The 26,777-nt window shown below is 40.9% G+C and overlaps 1 protein-coding gene across 1 annotated transcript; it reads left to right on the top strand.

Moving 5' to 3' along the window:
* Window positions 1–498: 498 nt before the first annotated feature.
* rtn4rl1b (reticulon 4 receptor-like 1b) lies at window positions 499–2,035 on the top strand (the record flags this gene model as incomplete). Its single annotated transcript, XM_063016975.1, has 2 exons — window positions 499–957; window positions 1,049–2,035. Coding segments are annotated over 2 exons (1,446 nt in total), but the record flags the coding sequence as incomplete, so codon positions are not given.
* Between the last annotated feature and the right edge of the window lie 24,742 nt (window positions 2,036–26,777).

Raw genomic sequence — 26,777 nt, 5'->3', positions numbered from 1 at the left:
CCTATATGGTAAGTGGAGCTGATAAAATGGACAGTGAGTGTAGAAACAAGGAGGTGGTTTTAATCGGTGTATATACACATATACTGTATGTGTGCAGTACAATGAAATTATATTTCCACATATCTCAGTTTCTGGGGTCAGATATGGTGCACCCATTGTGCAGTGCTCCTGGAGCTGAGAGGGTTAAGCGCCTTGCTCAAAGGCCCAACAGTTGCTGCATGGCAGAGCTTGGAATCGAACTCACAACCTGTCAGTTGGTAACCCACAGATATACACAATAGTCTTTCACTGCCCCCTAGTGTTGCATGTGGTCCTCTGTTGTTGACTTCTCTGAGGGAAGCACTGTGGCCCAGCAGGTAGTGTTGCTTGTGTTGTGGAGTGGAGGTATGGACCAGCTTTGATACTTATCTCAGGTCACATTAGTAAGCAGAACGAGTATATGACTGTGATTGCTGTATAATCTAACCTTCTTTTTCTCTGTCCCACCCTTTCTGTGTCTCTCCAGGCTGTGGGCTTGAATTCCTGCTGGTGCTCTGTGGGTTGGAGTTGTCCTGGTCCTGTCCGCGCCACTGTATCTGTTACTCGGCTCCCAGCACTGTCAGCTGCCAGGCTCACAACTTCCTTTCTGTACCCGAGGGCATTCCCCCGCATAGCGAACGCATCTTTCTCCAAAATAATAAGATTCACCGCCTACTACGAGGACACTTCAGTCCCACTACAGTCACACTGTGGATCTACTCTAACAACATCACCTATATCGAGCCCTCTACATTTCAAGGATTTACCTTGCTGGAGGAGCTTGATCTGGGAGACAACCGCTACCTGCGCTCGCTGTCTCCAGAGACATTTCATGGACTTGGGAGACTTCATGCCTTGCATCTATACCGGTGTGGGTTGAGTGCACTGCCAGACAACATCTTCCAGGGCCTTCGCAATCTGCAATACTTGTATCTGCAAGTAAGTCTTTCAAGTTATTCACATCAGCTTTTGTTAGCATTATATTGCCCATATTAGCTAAGATTTATTTCTTTCCTATTTGTTTTCAAAGGATAACCATTTGGAGTACCTGCAGGATGACGTCTTTGTGGATCTGCACAATCTGAGTCATCTCTTTCTTCATGGGAACCGCCTGTGGAGCCTGCATCAGAATACCTTCAGAGGGCTGCGCGCTCTTGATCGGCTATTGCTCCACCATAACCAGCTGCAGTGGGTGGATCGGCTGGCCTTTCATGACCTAAAGCACCTCACCACACTCTATCTGTTCAACAACTCCCTTACAGAGCTGGCTGGCGAGTGCCTTGCCACGCTGGGTGCTTTGGAATACCTTCGTCTTAACGACAATCCCTGGGAATGTGACTGCAAGGCCTTGTCATTGTGGGACTGGCTCAAGAGGTTCCGTGGCTCCACATCATCTGTTGGTTGTGTGGCACCAGCTGAGTTGGCAGGAAAAGACCTCAAGCATCTGAAGAATGAGGACTTTCCAAATTGCTCCGGATCTGAGTCCCTGCACCAGAGCAAGACCAAGTCGTGGGCTGGAACAGACAAGGTCTCATTAAAGCAAGAGCGCCCACCCGGCCAACCTCCACAAACCCACCCCCGCCATCCACACCTTGCTAAACAGTTCCCACTCCCAGCCACACCTCTGCCCCAACCACCACCTGCTAGTAATAGAGGGCAGGGAAGACCAGGTGACTCTCCGGACGCGGTGACTCCTCAGAGGCCTGGTCGCTCTCGGAACTGCACGCGGCAGAGGAACAGAAGTGGCAAAGGAAAAGGGCCCAATGAAGTCCACACTTCGAAGGAGATGGCAGAGAAAGGGTATTCCGCATCTGACTTCACTGGGAAATATGATCACACATCCTCCGATGGTTTGACCACAAGAAGGAAGCATAAATGTACACCCCGGACCACTGTGTTTCCCCCCAGTGGGGTAAAGCAAGCAACCAACAGGGGCAACCAGCAGCGTCCCTGCCTCTTTCTTTCCAGTATTCTGGGGCTTCTTGTGCTTCTAAGCCCTAGATTCATCCAACAGTAAACTTTCTGATGCATTGTAGCGATACGTAAACAATGCAATTTACAGAAACACTCTAGCTCCAGCCTTGTAAGGCCTCTTTCTTTGAATCTATGATGTGTGTGAATGTGTGTATGCTTGGGGGTGTCATTGTATGTTTGATGATATGTGTAAAATACCGTTTAAGGATCTTTACCAGTTAGAAAATAAAATAGATACACATGATAAAACAGTATATGCACATCCCTGTGAAACAGATACACAGGATTAAACAATAAATGCTAAACACTCACCAACAAACGTAAGCAAGAGAGATGGAGATTTTAAAAATGAAGCCCAGGACAACCGTCACATGCTTTCACTGCCACTGTTGCCATATTATGTTTATTTAATTTTAAATAGGTCCCTGTTAGCTAGGCTCAAAGCAGAAGTCCAAGGTTGGAAGTCCATGGATTGAAGTCTAGGGGCAGTTTTTATAATCGTACGAAGACACTATTGTTTAATAGATTGTTTAATTTCGTATATCAATAAAAAGCCATAGAGGACATACGCCACTGACAGTTTTTTTAAGACAGGCTCATCTTAAACATATATTTTCATATACTCTCTATATATAACAAATGTATGTGTATATATACAGTACACTGATCAGCCATAACATTAGCACCACCTCTTCTAAACTCACTGTCCATTTTATCAGCTCCACTTACCAAATAGAAGATAAACTTTATTTGTTATATATACATATACAGGTGTACAGTACAATGAAATTCTTTCTTTACATATCCCAGCTTGTTTTGAAGCTGGGGTCAGAGCACAGGGACAGCCATCGTACGGCGCCCCTGGAGCATAGAGGGTTAAGGGCCTTGCTCAAGGACCCAACAGTGGCTGCCTAGCAGAGCCTGGATTTGAACCGCCAATCTTCCGGTTGATAGCCCAAAGCTCTACCCACTAGCACTTTGTAGTTCTACAATTTCTGACTGTAGTCCATCTGTTTCTCTACATACCTTTTTATGGTCAGAACCCCCACAGGACCACCACAGAGTAGGTATTTTTTGGGTGGTGGATCATTCTCAGCACTGCAGTGACACTGACATGGTGGTGGTGTGTTAGTGTGTGTTGTGCTGGTATGAGTGGATCAGATACAGCAGTGCTGCTGGAGTTTTTAAATACCGTGTCCACTCACTGTCCACTCTATTAGACACTCCTACCTAGTTGGTCCACCTTGTAGATGTATAGTCAGAGACGATCGCTCATCACAGGACGCTGCCTACGAGGAGCTCTTGACTGGATATATTTTTGGTTGGTGGACTATGTTAGTGTCACCACAGTGCTGAAAATGATCCACCACCCAAATAATACCTACTCTTTAGTGGTCCTGGGAGAGTCCTGACCATCGAAGAACAGCATGAAAGGGGGCTAACAACGCATGCAGAGAAACAGATGGACTACAATCAGTAATTGTAGAACTACAAAGTGCTTCTAAATGGTAAGTGAAGCCGATAAAATAGACAATGTGTGTAGAAACAAGGAGGTGGTTTTAATGTTATGGCTGATCGGTGTATACATATTCATATACAGTATATATATATAACACTACACCCACACACATATATATATATATATATATATATATATTTTATAATGTAGTCATAATATATATGTATATCATAATGTAGTCATATCCACTTACCCAGCTGTATCTTTCCTTCCTCAAACTTAACACACGGCCCTTCCAACACGTGCAGTTGCCAACCGTTATTTAATAACCTTTTAGAGACAGGCTCACACAGAAAGCAGTATGGCATACAGTGTACAGCACATAATGATTCCAGCCATACACAAACGGGTGTGTTCAAAAACCTAGTGAGCTCTCTACTTGGACGCATTTTATGTCATCCTATGCGCGCTCCAGAGAAAGAAGGCTGTTCGAATTCTTAGATACCTTAAAATGTTGTCTAATAAGGCACCTTAAATCTTAAGATGCTGCCTTAGCGGTGAGGGCAATCCCAGCATTCAGTCGGCACGACTTTTCTCACAGAAAAAACAAATATGGCAGACGGTGCGAGAAACATAAATAAATTATCATTGATTTTTAATTTGTCTAAACTTGCACTAGTGTCATTTATTTGCGAATTCAGGCTTGTCAGTGAATTTAACCATTTTCGGTACACAGAGGGAGAAGTTAGTTGACATGCTAGTGCATTGTGCCACCTCATCCTATTGGTTTGAATGGCGTGAGGCTAACTGTGTTAGCTTAATAAGCGATGGAATCGCTGTCTAAGTAGTGCGTCCGAATAACCTGACTTGTAAGTCAATGACTTATTAGAATCCAGGCAGCTGGCTATGTAGGCAGTAAGACAGCAAGGCAGCTCACTAGGTTTTCGAACACACCCAGAGTCATGCACTGCTTTCCATTACTCACCATATCTGTCCAGGTGCCTTTGACCAACCATGCATCCTTACTTGGAAGCATGACAGATATAAACATTAGTCTTCAATATGTGCTTAGTGCTTACTTAAAATAAAATACAGAATTTTAATAATTGACCGCTAAACTTTAATCAGGACAGGTGAACATGCCTGTAACATCTGTAAGCCTAACACATAGTTGGGGTCCTTGGACAATGTATCATCCTCCTTGACAGGTGTGCCAACCTCCACCTGTCGCTTTATCCTTTCCCAAACCCCCGGTCTTTTAAGTGGATGGTGAACTTGTTCCACTTAAACAATGCAGGAAACGCTAACATTCGTCATCCTGTCTCTGACCCTGGCTCACTAAATGCTCACTACAGGCTCCTTTTTTAAATGCTGGCTGCAGACACAGGTATTCGTAACGACTGTAAAGTTCTCCCTCCGGGTAGTGTGGTTTCCTCTTTGGAGGAAAATGTATACAATTTGAGCTTACTTGACACTCAACACAAAGGCACACAGCAATGTTCATCTCTAGCGTTATAGGTTTGTTAAAACGTAAACTTCTTTTTCTTTTGAGACATTATTAACACTTGACTAAACTCATTGAAGCAATCTGGTTAGCGGAGCTGATTGAGCTAGAGATTTTACTTGATGTCAGTCAGCACCTCTGTGTGCATATAGGCTATTGCAGTAGTAGTAAAGACCCTGCCTCTCTGTCTTTATTTTAACAGCAACCGAAAGTAGTACTACAAAGACTTGATTCTTGGGCCGCTCAGGTGGTGCAGCGGTAAAACGCGTTAGCACACCAGAATACATCGTATCGAATCTCACCTCTGCCATCCGACTGGGCTGGGTGGCTACATAAACAACGATTGGCTGTTGTTCTCAGATGGGATAAGCCGGACCAGCGTTCCTCAAAACTGGTGCAATTACGACCTCTGCTAGCTGATTGATGGCACCTGCGCAGGGTTGGGGAATAATGGTGATCAGCGTGTGGCTCTCCGTACACAAGGCTGATCCGCATGTATACTCGCCTTGTGCAGGTGAAAAGATGCAGTCAGTACTGCACACTTGTCAGAGGGGGCGTGTGTCAGTTGCGAAGCTCCTCAGTCAGCAGTGGTGTGATTAGTCTATGTAGTAAGACATTATTTTTAAAGGATAAAATTAAGACTAGCATACAGTAATGATGTATGCTGCTCAGTGTTTTGAGACCGGTTGGAATTTTTAAAATAAGTGGATGTTGCATTACAGCTTCAACTTAATTCATGGAGTGGTAGATTTGTTAACAGGCGAAGAAGGAGATAGTATTAAAACCACAAAGAAAATCACAGCACATCTTACAAATACCTTTATTTATTTATTTTTTTACTTCTATGCAGTTGACATGGACTTGTTAAAAAGCTTAATACTTTACAAATAAAACTACATGAATTAGATTGTGTATTATAGTTTTGGTTTTAACCATAGCTCAGAAGAACACCTAAGACCCATACAGCCATCCAGACCATTGCTAACCTGTTTTAGCTAGATAAAATAACATTCATAAACAGATTTGAAAAAGTATTATTTGTATTCAGTAATCATAGATCAACCAGTTTTTTTATACAGGTGATTCTAAAATGCAACAAAAATGCACAAGTCTTAATAAATCTATATTAAAACTAACAAATAAAAAGCAGACAGCAGAAAATCTGAAATTATAGCTTACAACTATTGAAGTCTGTTTAACATCAACCCCCACCTCCCAGCCCTAACCCCCTTTATTCCCTACAATTAGACACTTTATTACTAATATGCCAACATCTTTAAATAAATGATAAACCTGTCTGCCCAGACAACACAAGTACACAACAGTACACAAGTGTATAGCACAAAAGTTTGTGTTAGACAATTTTTCATTAATCCTATGCTATGAAAGATGAATGTGTAAATAGATCACACCACAATGTGGTTACACTCACTGTTGGGCCCAAATCAAGGTCAGAATAGAACACACACTCAAGTGTAACAAAACAGGCCCTCTTATTATAGTAGTAACCATGGTACAAACCTACACAGGTTGGTACTAGTTCCTTATGAGTTAAAACAAGTAATTCCAGGGATTGAAGACATCCCCCCCTTTACAATATTATGTGTTGATAATGCACAGTATTATCAAAAGCATATATCAATGACAAGAGAAGATTCCAGTTTAAGTTAAATACCTTGAGATGACAAAGAAATTAACGTTTTCCCACAATGGGACCAATATTCACTCTTCATTTGAGTTTTTTTTATATACACCGACGAGGCATAACATTATGACCACTCACAGGTGAAGTGAATAACACTGATTATCTCTTTATCACGGCACCTGTTAGTGGGTGGGATATATTAGGCAGCAAGTGAACATTTTATCCTCAAAGTTGATGTGTTAGAAACAGGAAAAATGGGCAAGCGTAAGGATTTGAGCGAGTTAGACAAGGGCCAAATTGTGATGGCTAGACGACTGGGTAAGAGCATCTCCAAAACTGCAGCTCCTGTGGGGTTTTCCCGGTCTGCAGTGGTCAATATCTATCAAAAGTGGTCCAAGGAAGGAAGAGTGGTAAACCGGCGACAGGGTCATGGGCGGCCAAGGCTCATTGATGCACGTGTGGAGCGAAGACTAGTCCGCGTGGTCCGATCCAACAGACGAGCTACTGTAGCTCAGATTGCTGAAGAAGTTAATGCTTGTCTGATAGAAAGGTATGCTTATGGGGCTGCATAGCCAAAGACCAGTCAGTTAGGAAGGTGGTCATAATGTTATGCCTCATCTGTGTATAAATGTATGTTTACAAAAGATCATTTTCTCATCTTATTTGATTTATTTCGCATTAGTACAAAAGCCTGTTTTAATGAGCTGCTATTAATGTTTAAAGAAGCAGATACAGATAAGCTGTTAAAAAATAGTGTGTAACTGTGTGTGTGTGTGTGGGTGTGTGTGTGTGGGTGTGTCCATGAATAGAAGCTATAAAAATCTTGGAAATGTATTTGTTTCCTGTCTTCTGTGTTTGTTTGATTTGGCTGAGCTGGAACTAAAGATGACCTGCTAATAAGGCACCGAGACAGAAGGTGAGCGGCAGGGACACAGGTCAAACTAAGATTTCTTTCAGTCCTGTCTGAACTGTCTCATAAATGGACCTTTTACCCCTGGCAGGTTGTGAACTCAACTTTTCAATAACCAAGAAGAAAAGGAAAAGGGGGAAAAAACAACGTTTCTTCAATTAACTTCTTGTGATGAAACATGGCAGATATTTCCAAAACACCATGGCCAAAAAAAAAATCCTACCCAGCCATAAAGACTGCTCTTTTGAACGATGAACACTGGTGAAAAAACATGTGTTAGACAAAGCGAACATTATGGATTGATGATCAGTCACTGATTGCAGACACTGAGGGTGGGGGATTGTATGGAGTCTTTGTAAAAAACAATGAACTGCAAACTGTATGGTCAGTTAGATGAATTTTAAACACAAAATATTAATGAGAACCATGTACCATAAAAAATACATGAATGAATGACATTTCTGATGACAACAGGGTTTCTTACTTCTTATGCACAGAAGTACCTTTATTACAGAATTCTTTTGTTTTCATATTTTTTTTTATTTGTTTACATGTCATTTGAAAGAAACTGCACAATCCAAACTCCTGATCCTCCAACATACCCTCTGTCGTTCCATTTCAGTCATTTGATGGTTTAACAAGTTGTTCTCAGAAGATAATACAAAAATGTTTATAAAGATATTAAAATCTATATCTTCTTCTGGTAAAATGTTTGAGTTGTTTGTTTTTAATCATCAAACATATCAGCCATAACATTAAAACCACCTCCTTGTTTCTACACTCGCTGTCCATTTTATCAGCTCCACTTACCATATAGTAGCCCTTTCATGCTGTTCCTCAATGGTCAGGACCTCCACAGGACCACCACAGAGCAGGTATTATTTAGGTGGTGGATCATTCTCAGCACTGCAGTGACACTGTCATTGTGGTGGTGTGTTAGTGTGTGTTGTGCTGGTATGAGTGGATCAGACACAGCAGCACTGCTGGAGTTTTTAAATACCGTGTCGACTCACTGTCCACTCTATTACACACTCCTACCTAGTTGGTCCGCCTTGTAGATGTAAAGTCAGAGACGATCGCTCATCTATTGCTTCTGTTTGAGTTGGTCATCTTCATCAGTGGTCACAGGACGCTGCCCAAGGGGTTGTTGGCTAAATATATTTTTGGTTGGTGGACTATTCTATTCGCAGTGACAGTGAGGTGTTTAAAAACTCCAGCAGCGCTGCTGTGTCTTATCCACTCATACCAGCACAACACACACTAACACACCACCACCATGTCAGTATCACTGCAGTGCTGAGAATGATCCAAATAATACCTGCTCTGTGGTGGTCCTGACCATTGAAGAACAGGGTGAAAACAGGCTAAAAAGATAAATAGATTTGTGTAGAGAAATAGATGGACTACAGTCAGTAATTGTAGAACTACACAGTGCTCATATATGGTCAGTGGAGCTGATAAAATGGACAGTGAGTGTAGAAACAAGGAGGTGGTTTTAATGTTATGGTTGATCGGTATATATATATATATACAGTATATACTGTATATATACTTTTTTTGTCCCGCACATCACATAGATGCTCGATTGGATTGAGATCTGGGGAATTTGGAGGTCAAATCAACACCTCAACCTCGTTGTTGTGCTCCTCAAACCATTCCTGCACCATTTTTGCTTTGTGGCAGGGTGCATTATCCTGCTGAAAGAGGCCACAGCCATCAGGGAATACCGTTTCCATGAAAGGGTGTACATGGTCTGCAACAATGCTTAGGTAGGTGGTACGTGTCAAAGTAACATCCACATGGATGGCAGGACCCAAGTTGTCCCAGCAGAACATTGCCCAAAGCATCACACTGCCTCCGCCGGCTTGCCTTCTTCCCATAGTGCATCCTTGTGCCATGTGTTCCCCAGGTAAGTGACGCAGACGCACCCGGCCACCCACATGATGTAAAAGAAAACGTGATTTATCAGACCAGGCCACCATCTTCCATTGCTCCGTGGTCCAGTTCCGATGCTCTACACTTCTACAGCAATTTGAGCTACAGTAGCTCGTCTGTTGGATCAGATCACATGGGCCAGCCTTCTTTCCCCACGTGCATCAGTGAGCCATGACTGCCCATGACCCTGTCGCCGGTTTACCACTGCTCCTTCCTTAGTTCACTTTTGATAGATACTGACCACCCCACTAGAGCTGCAGTTTTGGAGATGCTCTGACCCAGTCGTCTAGCCATTACAATTTGGCCCTTGTCAAACTTGCTCAAATCCTTACGCTTGCCCATTTTTCCTGCTTCTAGCACATCAACTTTTGAGGATAAAATGTTCACTTACATATATAATATAGCTTTGTTATGTTAATAACGTATAATTTGGTCCAAAGTGCTGATTTATGCTATTTTCCATAAATGGGCAGATATTTGCACTGGCACACTGCAAAATCTTATGGAACATCTTCATAGAAGACTGCACACACAAAGGGTGAGGGAGCTTTCAATGCCTGGAGATTTTAAATAGGATTTCCACATACCTTTGGTCATGACAGTCCAATTTGTTTTGTGACCGATATATCTGCAATTTGGATGCACAGTAAATGCTGTTAGTTGCCGTATGTTGCTTTAAATTCTCACATCTCCAAAAGCTAATTATCAGAGATGATAAATGTTGTTAATTGGCAGTCAAACTAATAGAGCTCATCTGTCCAGCTGCGTTCGTTACTAAAATCTAGTAATTTTAAGGTAATTATTAACACAATTTACTAAAAATATAAAATGATCATAGTTTCCTAAAATATAGAATTGTAAATAATGCTCATAATAAAATATTTTGTATGAAATAGTGCAGCCACCACATTTTAATGTTTGTAAAAATTAAGATAAAAATATACAGCGGTACCTTGAAACTCAACATCAATTGGTTCTGGGAGTGGCGTTGAGTTTAAAAGGCGTTGAGTTTCAAGGTATTTTTTCCCATAAGTATGTATGAGAAACCTGTTAATGTGTTTCATGGTCCCGTGGAACTGCATATATTTTAGGCAAATGTAAAATAATGGGCTTGTTTTTGACACTTATACACTGAAAATAACACAGATATAATATAAAAACATTAAAATACAACTGAAAAACAGTTAAACACAATAAAACCTGCACTTTACCTTTACTTTTTTATTGTTTCCTTATGCTTCTTAATCGTGGAGATGCTTGATCTTGGAATACCGTATTCCGTTCAGTAAGGCGCATTCACATGAGAAGCAGCATTGCCTTATGAATCAGACCCACAGTGACCCTGACCAGAAAATATTGGTAATAAAACAGACAATGAATGAATAAATAAAGGTTATGGTGATATTAGAAGCACATTTCAATTAATACTTATAAAAAAAATACAGATGCAAGTTTTTTAAGACTTAATGCTAGAATAGTCCGGCCCCACCCTGCAGATACGGTGGATAATTAGTATCTACTGCAGGCACTGCCAATTATGCCCACCAGATGGTGCCAAGCCGACCGGTGGCAACGCCGAGTTTCGAACCAAGGAGTTCAGAATCTTTAATGCTAGAATATTTGGCAACTGCCCTACACAAACACAGCCAGTGTACGTAATGCGGTTATAATTATCATGACCAAATTTAAAATATTGTTATTTATAGTATTTGAAACTACTGAATAAATATAAGCATATAACAAAACACTTACACAGGCAGAGTGTATATGGACATAAACTAGTACACTAGTACTAGTTATCTTAGTACACTTATCTTAAAAATATAACAATAAGACAATAGTCTTTTTGTCATAAAATAATTTAAAAAATTACATTGATCAGATGGTAATGGTAATAGTATGTAGACCCAACATAGTGACCCTACCAAGGGAGCAACATTTAAGCCACAAAAAAAGTATTACTGGAAAACAAGACAATGAAGTATTGGTGGAGAGGAGCATTACAGTAATTATAGCAGTATTAGTTGCATGTTATTACCCAATCTGCCACCTATATCTAATAAACACTATTAATTTAACAGATTACAGCTACTCCACACTCAGGCATCTTGATGTATGTGTGAGATCTCCAACTCGCATTCACAAAGATTCTGCAAATCATTTCAGTGGCACCGAAGAGACCAAGGTTATTATTATAATTATTAATAGGATGTTACAGTATTTCCTTTTCTCATTTCTCTCACACTATGATGAGAATTGATCCCAAGTTAAATTATATATTTTTTCTTGTAATAATATTGGTAAAGCTACTTTTTAGATTGCAAGGTAAGGGGAACAGCACTATGATTGAATTGATGTTAGATTTTTGCAGTTTTGCTATCTATTATTAGTTTAATCATTACAGATGTTCTGACGGATGCTCCAAATACATATCGTCAAACATATCGTCACCGAGACATGAGGTATAAGGGCATAAAAAAGAGACCAAATCTGATATACGGCAGATCCGTCCCACATTGCCTCAACAAGCAAACAGAACAGAAAGGTCACTAAACACAACACACTTAACGAAGATGGTAACTTGGACAACTCATTAGAACTTGGGCATAAGATGCACTATGCACAACATTACATTGAACACATCTTAATGAGCATAAATGCTTCTACAACATTTACTATTAACCTGTTTATAACCCTTGTTAATGCATTGTTGGATACCATGCTCCCACGGCCGATGACGTAAGCAGGGGGACGTCCCTTGCTTTTCTATGACGGTGACGCCACAATATGTAAACATTTAACTATTACTATTTACATTCATTTACATTCTCAGCATTTGGCAAATGTGTTTACCAAAGCGACTTACAATTAAGACTGTATACATTGCAAGCAATTAAGGGTTAAGGGCCTTGCTCAAGGGCCCAACAGTGGCGAGGTGGCAGATGTAGGGCTCGAACCAGAATTATTAAACCTGTACCTTAACCTGCCCCCACCACTACTACTGACTTGCTCTTCCACCCTGCAGCCTTATAAGTGTTAACTCTGGGAAGCCAGTCCACCCAAGATTTTGGGGTCTCTTGGAAATACATGCCCATCTAGTTTAAAGAGCATTTGTCAGGTTTTTTAGGATGAGAAGGACTGACTTGCAGTCATTGTTTCAGTTTATCTCAGCTGTGTTGTATAGGGTTAATAGGCTAAAAACCATATGTAGATTTCACCTTTATTGCCCAAATTCCTTACAATTATTTTACACAAACAGTAAGCAAATTCAATCACACATATTACTACCAGGTTTTTAAAATTAAGCATACAACCACAGAATATCAATAGATGCTGCCATTACAATGGGTGCTAATGATTTGGAACACTGACATTTCATGAAACTACCATGAAAACGTCTGTTTGTCACATTCCGCACTACTAATGCTGCCCTAGTAAACTATCTTTCTATTCTTATGACTTCTAAACATAGTAGGAGCAGCAAGCATCTAGTGGGTAGAGCTTTGGGCTACCAATAGAGGTTGAGAGTTCAAATCCCACCTCTGCAACTCAGCCACTATTGGGTCATTGAGCAAGGCCCTTAACCCTCTATGCTTCAGAAGTACCGTACAATGGCTGACCCTGCACTCTGACCCCAGCTTCCAAATGAGCTGGGATATATGAATACATGACAAAGACATCTATATTCTATTTTAAAAGGCCTTGCCACCTCTCTGTAAGGAATTAGCAGTTGGTACAACATAGACAGATCAGCCATAACATTAAAACCACCTCCTTGTTTCTACACACATTGTCCATTTTATTGGCTCCACTTACCATATTGAAACACTTTGTAGTTCTACAATTACTGACTGTAATCCATTTGTTTTTCTGCATGCTTTGTTAGCCCCCTTTCATGCTGTTCTTCAGTGGTCAGGACCTCCCCAGGACCACTACAGAGTAGGTATTTTTTGGGTGGTGGATAATCTCAGCACTGCAGTGGCACTGGATGGTGGTGGTGTGTTAGTGTGTGTTGTGCTGGTATGAGTGGATCAGACACAGCAGCGCTGCTGGAGTTTTTAAACATCTCACTGTCCCTGCTGGACTGAGAATAGTCCACCAATCAAAAATATATCCAGCCAACAGCGCCTCCTGGGCAATGTCCTGTGACCACCGATGAAGGTCTAGAAGATGACCAACTCAAACAGCAGCAATAGATTAGCGATCGTCTCTGACTTTACATCTACAAGGTGGACCAACTAGGTAGGAGTGTCTAATAGAGTGGACAGTGAGTGGACACTGTATTTAAAAACTCCAGCAGCGCTGCTGTGTCTGATCCACTCATACTAGCACAACACACACTAACACACCACCACCATGTCAGTGTCACTGCAGTGCTGAGAATGATCCACCACCTAAATAATACCTGCTCTGTGGTGGTCATGTAGGGGTCTTGACCATTGAAGAAGTCTAGCTGATAAAATGGACAGTGAGTGTAGAAACAAGGAGGTGGTTTTAATGTTATGGCTGATCAGTGTAGTGTGTAAAACCAATCTCTCTTCAAATAGCACAGTAATTACTGAATCCTGCATCGCCTCTAGAAGCAACTCACGCACAGCACACATTGGACAGATGTTGTCTAAATAAATGTTGTTTGATTTATTAACAAACCATGAAGATGCCTGGCAGCCTAATTCTCTTTGTTATATAACAAGAGAATTCTGCCATTGACTGCATGTAGTGCCAACTGTAAGTTTAGTGGAAAATAAATAATTGTTCTTCTAAATGGTGGGCACATTTTGGGTAAAAGTTCTTTCCTGTTTTAGCATAACCATGCCCCTGTGGACATGGAAATAGTAAATAGTTTTGGCAGAGAAGAACTTACCTTGCCTGCACTGAGCTCTCACTTCAACTCAAATAAATATATTTTGAAATGCCAAATGCAAGCCAGGCCACCATCAGCATATCGGTGCCTCATTTAAAAATGGAAAGAAATATGTGCAGCCATGTCCTAAAATCCAATGGAAGACCTTCCTGAAGAGTGGATGCTTTATAGCAGCAAATATAGACAATATAATTGCCATGCTTTTATAATGAGATGTTTAATAAGGCCGTGTAGATGAAACCTTTGTGCATTTAGCAGTGTTGTGTATATACACCGATCAGCCATAACATTAAAACCACCTCCTTGTTTCTATACTCACTGTCCATTTTATCACCACTTACCATATAGAAGCACTTTGTAGTTCTACAATTACTGACTATAGTCCATCTGTTTCTCTAAATACCTTTTTAACCTGCTTTCACCCTGTTCTTTAATAGTCAGGACCCCCACAGGACCACCACAGAGCAGGTATTATTTAGATGGTGGATGATCTCAGCACTGCAGTGACAATGACATGGTGGTGGTGTGTTAGTGTGTGTTGTGCTGGTATGAGTGGATCAGTCACAGCAGCGCTGATGGAGTTTGTAAATACTGTGTCCACTCACTGTCCACTCTATTAGACACTCCTAGCTAGTTGGTCCACCTTGTAGATATAAAGTCAGAGACGATCGCTCATCTATTGCTGCTGTTTGAGTTGGTCATCTTCTAGACCTTCATCAGTGGTCACAGGACGCTGCCCACGGGGCGCTGTTGGCTGAATTTATTTTTGGTTGGTGGACTATAATCAGTCCAGCAGTGACAGTGAGGTGTTTAAAAACTCCATCAGCATTTCTGTGTCTTATTCACTCATACCAGCACAACACACACTAACACACCACCACCATGTCAGTGTCACTGCAGTGCTGAGAATGATCCACCACCCAAATAATACCTGCTCTGTAGTGGTCCTGACCATTGAAGAACAGCATGAAAAGGGGCTAACAAAGCATGCAGAGAAACAGATGGACTACAGTCAGTAATTGTAGAACTACAAAGTGCTTTTATATGGTAAGTGGAGCCGATAAAATTGACAATGTGTGTAGAAACAAGGAGGTGGTTTTAATGGCATGGCTGATCAGTTTAAAGTTTAAACAGTACAATACAACTGGTGAACCCTGAAGAAAGTCAGTCTGATCTACGCTTGGGAAATGAAGAGCAAAGAGAGAACAGATGGAGGGCCAAGGGGAAGAAAGGAGGAAGCTTCAAGGGGTACAGGGGTCCAGACAGCACCATACTGCAAAAGAACCACAGGAAGCCACAGGAAATTCTGACTGATAACAGGTGTTATGCATCAGTCATTAGCCAACAACGAAGTAAGTATTACATGTGAATATTGATAATCAAGTCTTCTGATGACTACTATAGGGCAGTTGTTGTCTAGTGGTTAAGGTAGTGGACTAGTAAGCAGAAGGTTGCTAGCTCAAACCTCACCACTGCCAGGTTTCTACTGTTGGGCCCTTGAGCAAGGCCCTTAACCCTCAGTTGCTTAGATTGTATACTGTAAGTTGCTTTCAATGAAAACAAAGTCTGCTAAATGCTGAAACTGTTATTTAAATATGTACTTCTGTCAATAATAATAAAAACCAAAATAATCATCATCATCATCATTCGAAATGGACAGCCACAGAAAACCCACTGACCAAATGAAGCATTGTTGATGGACATTCTTAGGACTGCATTCATTTACATGGTAATAACATGTTAATAACATGATAATATGTGCTGGCATGGGTGTATCAGGTGCAACAGTGTTGTTCTTTGTTAGGAACACATACCCTGTTAACTGACACAAATTTTTTGCACACTTTATTGTGTTGTGAATAAATATAATTACCCACCAATTTACACTTAAGTGAAAACATGTTTGTCAAAAATTAATATAAAAAGCTAAAATCTCACTAAAGTATTTAGAACCCTTGCTGTAGCACTCAGATGCAGCCTGTGTGCTTTAATTAGCCTTGCAATGTGTCTATAACTACGTTAGACTCATCCAATTGCAATGGGAATTGATTCGCCATAGTTTAGAATTCACACACATGGGTCTCTAAGGGCCCACATTTAACACTGCATTGACAAGACAAAAAAAACAAGCCATGTAGTCCAGGTCTGGGGATTTCTGCGATCAGATTGTGGCAAGATCATGAAAAGGATATAAAACAGCGTTTAAGGTATTAACAGTGTTTTCAGTATCGAAGTGGCATCAACATAAACCATAAGACATGGCTTTCTACTTAATAATACAATAATTCTGATCAAAAGTGATTTTAGTTGTCCAAGAATCTCATATAAAGGGTTAGCCAGTGTCACACTGACCTGGATCCTATCCTAGCCACTGTAAATCTAAGCATTTATAACCACAACTACAATCCGCATTTTTAGAATAGTTGGGACAGTTTGTGAAATGTGACAAAAACAATAATTCACTGCTGGTGGATCCCAGATTGCAGTCGAGGTGGGTATATTGCTGCTCACGCCTTTGTGGAACCCTTTTTTTACCTATGCACTCTGCACAGGTGCTTCTCTATCTGCCCATCAGGGTCCTTACACAGCACTTGAAGACCCCATCCACACAGTCTGGGCATCCCGCCCTAGCAAAACCGTGTCTGCTGCAGGCACTGCCAATTATGCCCGCTAGATGGTGCCCAGCCGACCAGTGGCAATGTGAGTTTCAAACAGAGGAGTTCAGAATCTCTGCGCTGGTGTGCTAGCTAAATATCCCGCTGCGCCACCTGGCACCAATGGCTTTCATGTGTAATACAGTTTCTGTTTGGCTTTCTTGATGCAGCGGTAGACTGTGTTAAGTGACAACAGGTTTCCAAAGTACTCCTGTGTCCATATGGCTATATTTAGTACTCAAAGGTTTTACACATTTAACTGTTGTTTCTGGTCTTTTCCTACACTCAATTATTTGCAGTCTTGCATTAATAAATGTGTTTTTTAACTAATCTAACCATCTTAGTGTTCTGAGACTGAGCTTTTGGTGGATTCTATTTTAATAAGGACATCCTGTACCTGTTACCAGTTTACCTGCTTATCATTGAATGTTTTAAAACAGTTTAACTTCAATAATATGTAAACGTTTCACTCTTAACTGCATGTACTGAAGGGAGGAACCCACAGCACTAAGATTGTCAAGAATAAACTCTCTATGCTCCTGGAGTTTGTTTGTTCATGTGCCACACCTCTCTCTCCAGGAGCACATGTTTGGAGTGTTTGTTCTCAGTGGCAAGCCAACGCCCCCTCACTAAGATTGGTCATCTGCTAATTATCCACAGTTGTACCTTGTCTCAGGTAAAATGCTCATGGCATATAAGGGTGCAGTTGTGGCTTGTTCGTTGGAGGCTATTTTGACTTGATTTTGGTTTGGCTTTGCTATGTTTGTTTGGTATTCATGCTCATGTTATTTTTGTTTGGTTTGGCATGCTCTTGTCTAGTTTATGCTCTTGTCTAGCTCATGCTCTTGTCTAGCTCATTCTAAGAAGTCTTGTTTAAAATTTAGTCTTGTTCATGTTTAGCTTTAGCATTGTTAGCTTAGGGTTTAGGTTTGGTAAGGTTCATTGTATGTTTCGCTTAGCATTTAGCTTAGGTCATGTGTTACTGTGTCTTGTCTTGTTAACCCCTGTCTTGTCTTTTGTTATTATTAAACGTCTTGTAAATCATCTCTGCGTGTGTGTCCGCCCCTCTTTTCATGTTAGCCCATTCGTTACAAAGATAAACTCACGTGGGCACAGAAAGAACATGCAAACTCCACACAGAATGGACCCTGGCCACCTGGGCGGGGTTTTCAAACCCAGACCTTTCTTGCTGTGAGGCAACAGCGCTACCCACCGCCCCACTGTGCTGCCCAAACAGACTTCAAAAGTCTGCTATTTATTGGTGTATAATTAGCATCACAAAAAAATAAAGCTAGGGTGTCAGAGGCTGTAATGAAATTCGTCACATATAATTTGAAAAAAGCTTATCAAAAAGTTAGGGAGAGCTGAGCATGCATGGGTGTTGGGATTAATTTACTTGTTTTCACTGCTGTTTGAGTTTGATGCTTAATTAAAAGCATGCGTTTAGAAAATTAAAAAAAGCATGCAAGCAAGAACAGGATAAAGGGGAGAGAGAGAGAGGAGGGGGGGGGGGGTAAATGAGAAAAAAGGAGGTGAATAAGGGGGGAAGGTGTGTGGGAGAGAGAAACCAAAATGAGAACACGATAATTAACAGTGAAAAAATAAATGACAAATGCTATAGCACCTGGCTCTTATGCAAGCTTCTCCACTCCTCCTTGATTCTCTTGCTTCTTCCCCAAGTCCCTCATTCCCCAATCAATCAGAAACTAATATCACATGCCACTATAGAAGCCCTTCTCTCTTTCTCTCATGCTGCAGTGCGTTTATATTGTTTATTTATTTAGGTTGGAAATCAGTCCTCTTTGAACACCTCACTCCCCCTGGCTTAAGCATCTGCATATAAAACAGCAAGCATATCACTGCACATTTTGGCCATGGAAGCACGTTATCCTTAACTTCTGGAGGAAAAAAGTCGGGTAGGGTCAAAACAAACCTGTATCTTTTCTTTTCTAGACATACACTATATTGCCAAAAGTATTCACTCACCCATCCATATCATTGAATTCAGGTGTTCCAATCACCTTTATGGCCACAGGTGTATAAAACCAAGCACCTAGACATGCAGACTGCTTCCACAAACATTTGTGAAAGAATGGGTCGCTCCCAGAAGCTCAGTGAATTCCAGCGTGGTACCGTGATAGGATGCCACCTGTGCAACAAGTCCAGTTGTGAAATTTCCTCACTACTAAATATTCCACAGTCAACTGTCAGTGGTATTATAACAACGTGGAAGCAATTGGGAACAACAGCAACTCAGCCATGTAGTGTTAGGCAACGTAAAATAACAGAGCGGGGTCAGTGGATGCTGAGGCGCATAGTGCGCAGAGGTCTCCAACTTTCTGCAGAGTCAATCACTACAGACCTCCAAACTTCATGTGACCTTCAGATTAGCACAAGAACAGTGCTTAGAGAGCTTCATGGAATGGGTTTCCATGGCCGAGCAGCTGCATCCAAGCCTTACATCACCAAGCGCAATGCAAAGCGTCGGACGCAGTGGTGTAAAGCACGCCGCTACTGGACTCTAGAGCAGTGGAGACGTGTTCTCTGGAGTGACTAATCACACTTCTCTGTCTGGCAATCCGATGGACGAGTCTGGGTTTGGCAGTTGCCAGGAGAACAGTACTTGTCTGACTGCATTGTGCCAAGTGTAAAGTTTGGTGGAGGGGGGATTATGGTGTGGGGTTGTTTTTCAGGAGTCCTTTGTTCCAGTGAAAGGAACTCTTAATGCTTCAGCATACCAAGATATTTTGGACAATTTCATGCTCCCAACTTTGAGGGAACAGTTTGGGGATGGCCCCTTCCTGTTCCAACATGACTGCAAACCAGTGCACAAAGCAAGGTCCATAAAGACATGGATGAGCGAGTTTGGTGTGGAAGAACTTGACTGGCCCGCACTTCAACCCGATAGAACACCTTTGAGATGAATTAGAGTGGAGACTGCGAGCCAGGCCTTCTCGTCCAACATCAGTGTCTGACCTCACAAATGCGCTTCTGGAAGAAGCATAAGGTCCTAAACCGTGTGGAAAGCCTTCCCTGAAGAGTTGAAGCTGTTATAGCTGCAAAGGGTGGGCCGACATCATGTTAAACTCTATGGATTAAGAATGGGACGTCACTCAAGTTCATATGCGTGTGAAGGCAGACGAGTGAATACTTCTGGCAATATAGTGTAGTTTATTAGTAAGTGCCATGTATTGTTTATCAAGGGTACAACTGCGAAAGTGACATTCCTGCTGTGTGAACATGGCATTTGGTGTTTCCACTGGTTTTTGCATCATATTTCGTGGAACTTGGCTATGATTTGGGTAAATACATCAGCCTCTCCCGCTGATCAGCCTCACAGGGAGCAATCCCGCTAAAGGCGCCTCTGTCAGGCCTACAGCTGATCAATGACTGCAATTAACAGAGTGTATTGATTTCTCCGAAGGGAGCCCAGAAGGAGGCTTCAGGCAGCATGGCCCATAGCCCCATTAGTCTTGCACAAACCCCAAGTTGAGACAAGCCCCTGAGCGACCCAGTTAATAAGCATATTCTGAATACTTAAACCCAAACCTGCACTAATACTGTATAATACACAGTCCATATCATAACACCACTTACTCTTCTGAATTTCATTTTTGCTTAGTATGTACACCGATCAGGCATAACATTATGACCACCTTCCAAATATTGTTTTGGTCCTCCTTTTGCTGCCAAAACAACCCTGATCAGTCGAGGCATGGAGTCCACTAGACCCCTGAAGGTGTGCTGTGGTTTCTGGCACCAAGATGTTAGCAGCAGATCCTTTAACTCCTGTAGGCTGCAGGGTGGGGCCTCCATGGATCAAACTTGTTGTCCAGAACCTCCCACAGATGCTCGATTAGATTGAGATCTGGGTAATTTGGAGGCCAAGTCAACACCTCAAACTCGTTGTTGTTCTCCTCAAACCATTCCTGAATCATGTTTGCTTTGTGGCAGGGCACATTATCCTGCTGAAAGAGGCCACAGTAACATCCACATGGATGGCAGGACCCATTGTTTCCCAGCAGAACATTGCCCAAAGCATCACACTGCCTTCGCCGGCTTGCCTTCTTTCATAGCATCCTGGTGCCATGTGATGAAGAGATAATCAGTGTTATTCACTTCACCTGTCAGTGGTCATAATGTTATGCCTGGTCGTTGTATGTATCCAGACTGTAGCATTGCTGGGGTTGATCCATCACAACAGCTTAAAGGCTAAGCACCAGCTAATATTGAAATTTTAAACACATACATGCATCGAAAGTTGAGTTCCTAACTTGTGATTATTGATAGTTAGAAAACATTTTTTTTTACAAATTCAAGGAATACGGCTTAAAATTCTGATGTTTTGCGTCGCTCGCGGTCTTCGGAATCTGTCACAGGCGTCGCACGTGTGACGTAGATGGTGGACAACAACTCAAGAAGTTGAATGGAAGGCGATGCAAAATGATTAAAAGGTGCGCTGTGTTTGGCTGCAATAATTCAATTCAACACCAACACCGATTTGATATTATCGCCAAATATATAAATATTATATATCTAGATAGATATATAGATGAGGCAGCTTTAGGACAAATCAAATGCGTGTTTATTGGTAAATACTGAACAGAGCAGGGATGCGCTATAAGGATGCGCGTCTTTTCTCTATTAAAAAAGGTTTAAATTTAGCTTCTATCCTAGGCTAGATATACACTGTAAAACGAAAAAAAGTGTTTAGGCTAAATATTTTAAATGCACTAATCTGATCAAAATATGGTATAAATAAAAATAGAATAAAGGCTGAAAGACCTTAAACCTGCGTTATCATGCGCGCTAAACCAACACATTCACCTGATGTGGTTTCAGAGAGGATCTGAGAGGGGTAGCGATGTTCCCCTCAGCACTAAATCTCTCTCTGATGGTGCTCGGTGCACTAATACACACCTGTGCTGTACCTGCATGCATACTTTACAGAGCAGAGCAAATCTAGCCTGGTTATCGCGCCAATATTACCCATCTATTTAGTAGGTATAATTAACATAACAATATATACTACATTTTAAGTTATTATTCGTTTCAATACATTTTTATTCAACGAAAAAATACATTTCAATCATTCCAGCAAGAGAGAATCTGCAGGCTGCAATGCCATATTAACCGTCATTAAGTGTTTTAGAACGCCGAGGCTGTTTAAATATAGTCTATATTACAATTATTTTATTGAGTGTGAACCATTAATAAACTTGCCTATAATTACTGTTGCCATTGTTTCCATTTTTAAACACAAAGCCTGACACTCAGAAAGAAAGAAAGAAAGAAAGAAAGAAAGAAAGAAAGAAAGAAAGAAAGAAAGAAAGAAAGAAAGAAAGAAAGAAAGAAAGAAAGAAAAAGAAAGAAAGAAAGAAAGAAAGAAAGAAAGAAAGAAAGAAAGAAAGAAAGAAAGAAAGAAAGAAAGAAAGAAAGAAAGAACGTTATACAGGCACCCCCACTGTCACTGCAGATTAATCCTCTTCATTAAATTCAGAAATAGCTTCGGAATCTGAAAAACCAGCACTGGAAAATTCGCTGTCCAAGTCAGTCATAACGGTGTAGTAGTACACTGTTGTCCACCAGTGACGTCACGCTGCAACTTCCTGGAATTTCCGGAGCGACCTCGGGTTTTTCCGTCAATTTACTTGAAATCGTCGATTTTTGAGTGATTTAAACAAGTTATTTACATTTTATTCACGTGTATGGTTTTTAACTAGCTAAAATAATGTGAAATATTTAGAGAGGTCCATTAGGTGGTGCTTAGCCTTTAAATGGGATGCCAGTGTATTTCAGAGCATCAAATACTCTCATATTTACGGTCTTTTTTACATAGATGTAATTAAGAGTAGTCAACTGACCTAACAAGAAGGATTGAAAAATACAGAGGATGCTGTATTCCCTTAATTTGATGGTACCCTGCCATTTTTATTTCCCAAGACGCGTTTAATAACAGGGTGGCTGCTGAATGAAGATTCGGCAGTTAACCCATGTTAAGACTCGTGCTCTGTTCTGCGACCTAATTTGGACGGCAGAGGGGCACAGAGTAACATTGTGACTTGTTGTTCTATTAGTGAAAGTCACCTATGAACTATGATGTGCTTCAGATGGCAGGTTTTCTATTTATATTATAGCTTCTTCCTGTCCTCTTTGTCACCACATTGGCTGACATATCGTAAACCCATGATGCCAGGTCGCTCTGTCCACTTCCATTTTTCTACTGACTTTGTATGGTCAGCATTCTGGTGTTTTCTGTGAACTTGCCCCACCCAGTGTTTCGGTGTTTAGGACCTTGCAAGAGGAACACACTGGGAGAGGGGACAGCTGTGGCCTATTGGTTAAGGTACTGGACTAGTAATCCAAAGGTTGCTGGTTCAAGTTCCACTACTAAAAGGTTGCCACTGTTGGGCCCTTGAGCAAGGCCCTTATCCCTCAATTGCTTAGGCAGTATACTGTCACAGTACTGTAAGTCGCTTTGGAAAATGTAAATGTAAAATGAGAGGCATTCCTGTAAATCCACTTGGTGCACAGAGGAAGTGCCAGTAGCGTGACGAGGTTTCCACTAATTAAAGACCGCCACCGGGTGGTGCAGAAAGTTTCATTACTGTCCTCTTTTTGGAAACTTGGTTTGTCACAGGCGGCCAAAGTAGCCTATCATATTGCAGCAACCAGTTCTCAATTCTGCTCTATTCCTTTTCTGTCCACTTTCTTCGTTATGAGTTGTGCAACATTGTATTTTGTTCCATTATTCCATTATTGCGTTGTTACTTTTTACTTTGTATAGCGCTTTTTACAATGGACTCTGTCTCAAAGCAACTTTACAGAATCCAGGACCAACAGACCAAAAACCCCTGTTGAGCAAGCCGAGGGTGACAGTGGCAAGTTAAAACTCCCTTAAAAATACAGGAAGAAACCTTGAGAGAAACCAGACTCAGCAGGGACCCCCATCCTCCTTGGGTGGCCTGGAGGATAATTTAAATTTACAAATTTACAAAAAAATTCACAAATCATACATACACAAAATTAAATTAAACTGTTAAATTGTAAACAATTGGAGTTCCTCATTATTTTTGGTGCAAACACGCCAGGTTTCCGTCATATCTAGCAGGAGCAGCATTCTTGGCACAGCAGTCTCGACTTGCAGGATTCAACCTCGGTTGGGTAAACAGATTTTTGTCAGAACCATCTTGTGGTAAAAAAACTGAAAATGTAGTTAAAATGTAAACTCGTTTAGAGTAAAATATCAGTTTTGCAGAGAGTAGCTTTAGACTCCAGCACCTCTAATTATTACAGCTTAACCAAAAGGGGGGGCAAGCAGGTAACAAAGTCATGAAGGCTTTCACAGGACATCAGGGCCCACCTCCCCACCGTCAACAAACCTGAGTGATCGGACAAGAGAGGCAGAACGACAGCAACCCAACATCCCTGATCAACACAAATTTCTATTACCTAGAACCCCCAAGCTCTGCACCTTTGTCTATAATTGGGAATATTTATCAATTGGCCACATTATTATTTGACAATCACCCCATTTATATGATTCTACCTTGGATTGAGAATTTTCTTCTTTACTATGTACAGTGGTGTTCAAAAAAATAGCAGTCCAACACCATTAACCTGATAAATCACGCAAAAAATTTACTTGAGAGTGTAGTAGAGTAATGAAAACAAAGCAAACCCAACAATTAAAACATGCATGTCGCTCATTAGGAGTAATCGAAGCATTGATTGAAAGGGGGTTGTTCAAAATAATAGCAGTGAGGATTTCAATTGGTGAAGTCATTCATTCTGCAGAAGAACGGGTGTCAATTTTGTCCCTTATTTAAGGTAGGAGGGGGGCAAATGTTGCACATGTTGGTCATAGCGCATTTCCTTCTGAAATACTGGGTAAAATGGGTTGTTCCAGACATTGTTCTGATGAACAGTGTACTTTGATTAAAAAGTTAATTTTAGAGGGAAAAACATACAGAGAAGTGTAACAAATTATTGGCTGCTCAGCTAAAATGATCTCAAATGCCTTGAAGTGACAACCAAAACCTGAAAGACGCGGAAGGAAGTGTGGAACTACTGTTCGAATGGATCGAAGAATAGCCAAAATGGCAAATACTCAGCCAATAATCACCTCCAAAAAGATCAAGGAACATGTGAAGTTACCAGTGAGTACAGAAGATGATTAAGTGAAGCCAATTTACTAGCAAGAACTCCTTGCAAAGTCCCGTTGTTAAGAAAAAGACGTCCTGAATGGGTTCAAATTTGCCAAGGAACACATTGACGGGTCCAAAGAGAAATGGCTCAACATTTTGTGGACTGGTGAAAGAAAAATTGTTCTTTTGGGGTCTAGTGGCCGTAGACAGTATGTCAGACGTCCCCTGAGCACTGAATTCAAGTTCACTGTGAAGACAGTAAAGCACGGTGGTACAAAATTATGATATGGGGATGTTTTTCATACCATGGTGTTACACCTATTTATCACATACGAGGGATCATGGATCAGTTTGAATATATCAGAATACTTGAGGAGATCTGTCATGAAATGTCATTAAAATGGGTGTTTTAACATGACAATGACCCAAAACATCTTGGTTACAGACAAACAAGATTGAGGTAATAGAGTGACCAGCCCAATCCCCTGACTTCAATTCCATAGAGAACTTGTGGGCTGATATCTGAAATGCGTTCTTTTGAGGCAAAACCCAAAATTGCAGAAGAACTGTGGAATGTAGTCTAATCATCCTGGACTGAAATACCTGTTCAGAGGTGCCAGAAGTTGGTCGACTCCATACAACACAGATCTCAGAAACAATTGTAATGCCACTAAATATTAGTTCAGTAATTTAAACTAAAGTGAAACCTCAAAGATTTTCAGTTTATACATACATTTTTTGAGTTTTTAAAGAAAAATGCTGGCACTGCTATTTTTTTGAACAGCCTAATATTCATTTTTAAAACTTTCTGTAAAGGATTAACACAAACTGGCTACATTTTGTTAATGTTCTGATTTAGAATTGAAAATGTTAAAATTTTCAGTGCATTTGCATTTATGGAAATAAAAGTTATTATAATGATTTTGCGCTTTATTCACTGTTTTAAAATCACTGCTATTTTTTTGAACACCACTGTATATGGGGATTCACTTAGCTCTTTCTCTTTAACGAGGCGTATCTTCCACCATGACAATCTACGAAACAAAGGTGATTCACAAAGAGGATTTTGTATTGTTATTGGTAAGGTTTAGCTAAGTGCATTAGTTAAAAAGTAAGATTCTGCAATACATCAAAGATAGAGATAAATAGTTTCATAACCTCCACAAAGTTGAATCAGTTCATCTGGACACAAGTTTGTTGTAGAGATATGTTTCGTCACTCATCCAAGTGACGTCTTCAGTCTGAGCTGGTGGTGGATACCCCAACCTTATATGCAGTTGATTTGCATAACGACTGACACTAACAATGGAACTGGTGATCAGATTTTTTTTAATTTGCATTTTCCATACTGTCCCTACTTTTTCTGATTTGGGGTTGTAGTTCGGAATAAACTACAATACCCAGGGTTACTGCAATCTTCAGCACTAATTCTTAGCTGTTAAAGTATTGGACTAGTAATAGGGTGGTGGCCAGTTCTGCAGAGACGCAGACAATGGCTTTTAACATGGTTTTAAAATTCACACCAATTTTTATTATTATTTTTATTATTATTGATGTGCTTTTAGCTGGCATATAATTTTCTCTGCCATATCCACTATAATGCCTGAATTTTTTTAATCAGTTGTTCTGGTGGGAGACAATATAAAACAATGGCAAAAGAGCTTGAC

Source organism: Trichomycterus rosablanca, chromosome 20 (assembly GCF_030014385.1).
Source record: "Trichomycterus rosablanca isolate fTriRos1 chromosome 20, fTriRos1.hap1, whole genome shotgun sequence".
In the NCBI taxonomy this organism is placed as follows: domain Eukaryota; kingdom Metazoa; phylum Chordata; class Actinopteri; order Siluriformes; family Trichomycteridae; genus Trichomycterus; species Trichomycterus rosablanca.
The sequence above is the reverse complement of the archived record's forward strand: the minus strand, read 5'-3'. Positions and strand labels throughout refer to the sequence as shown.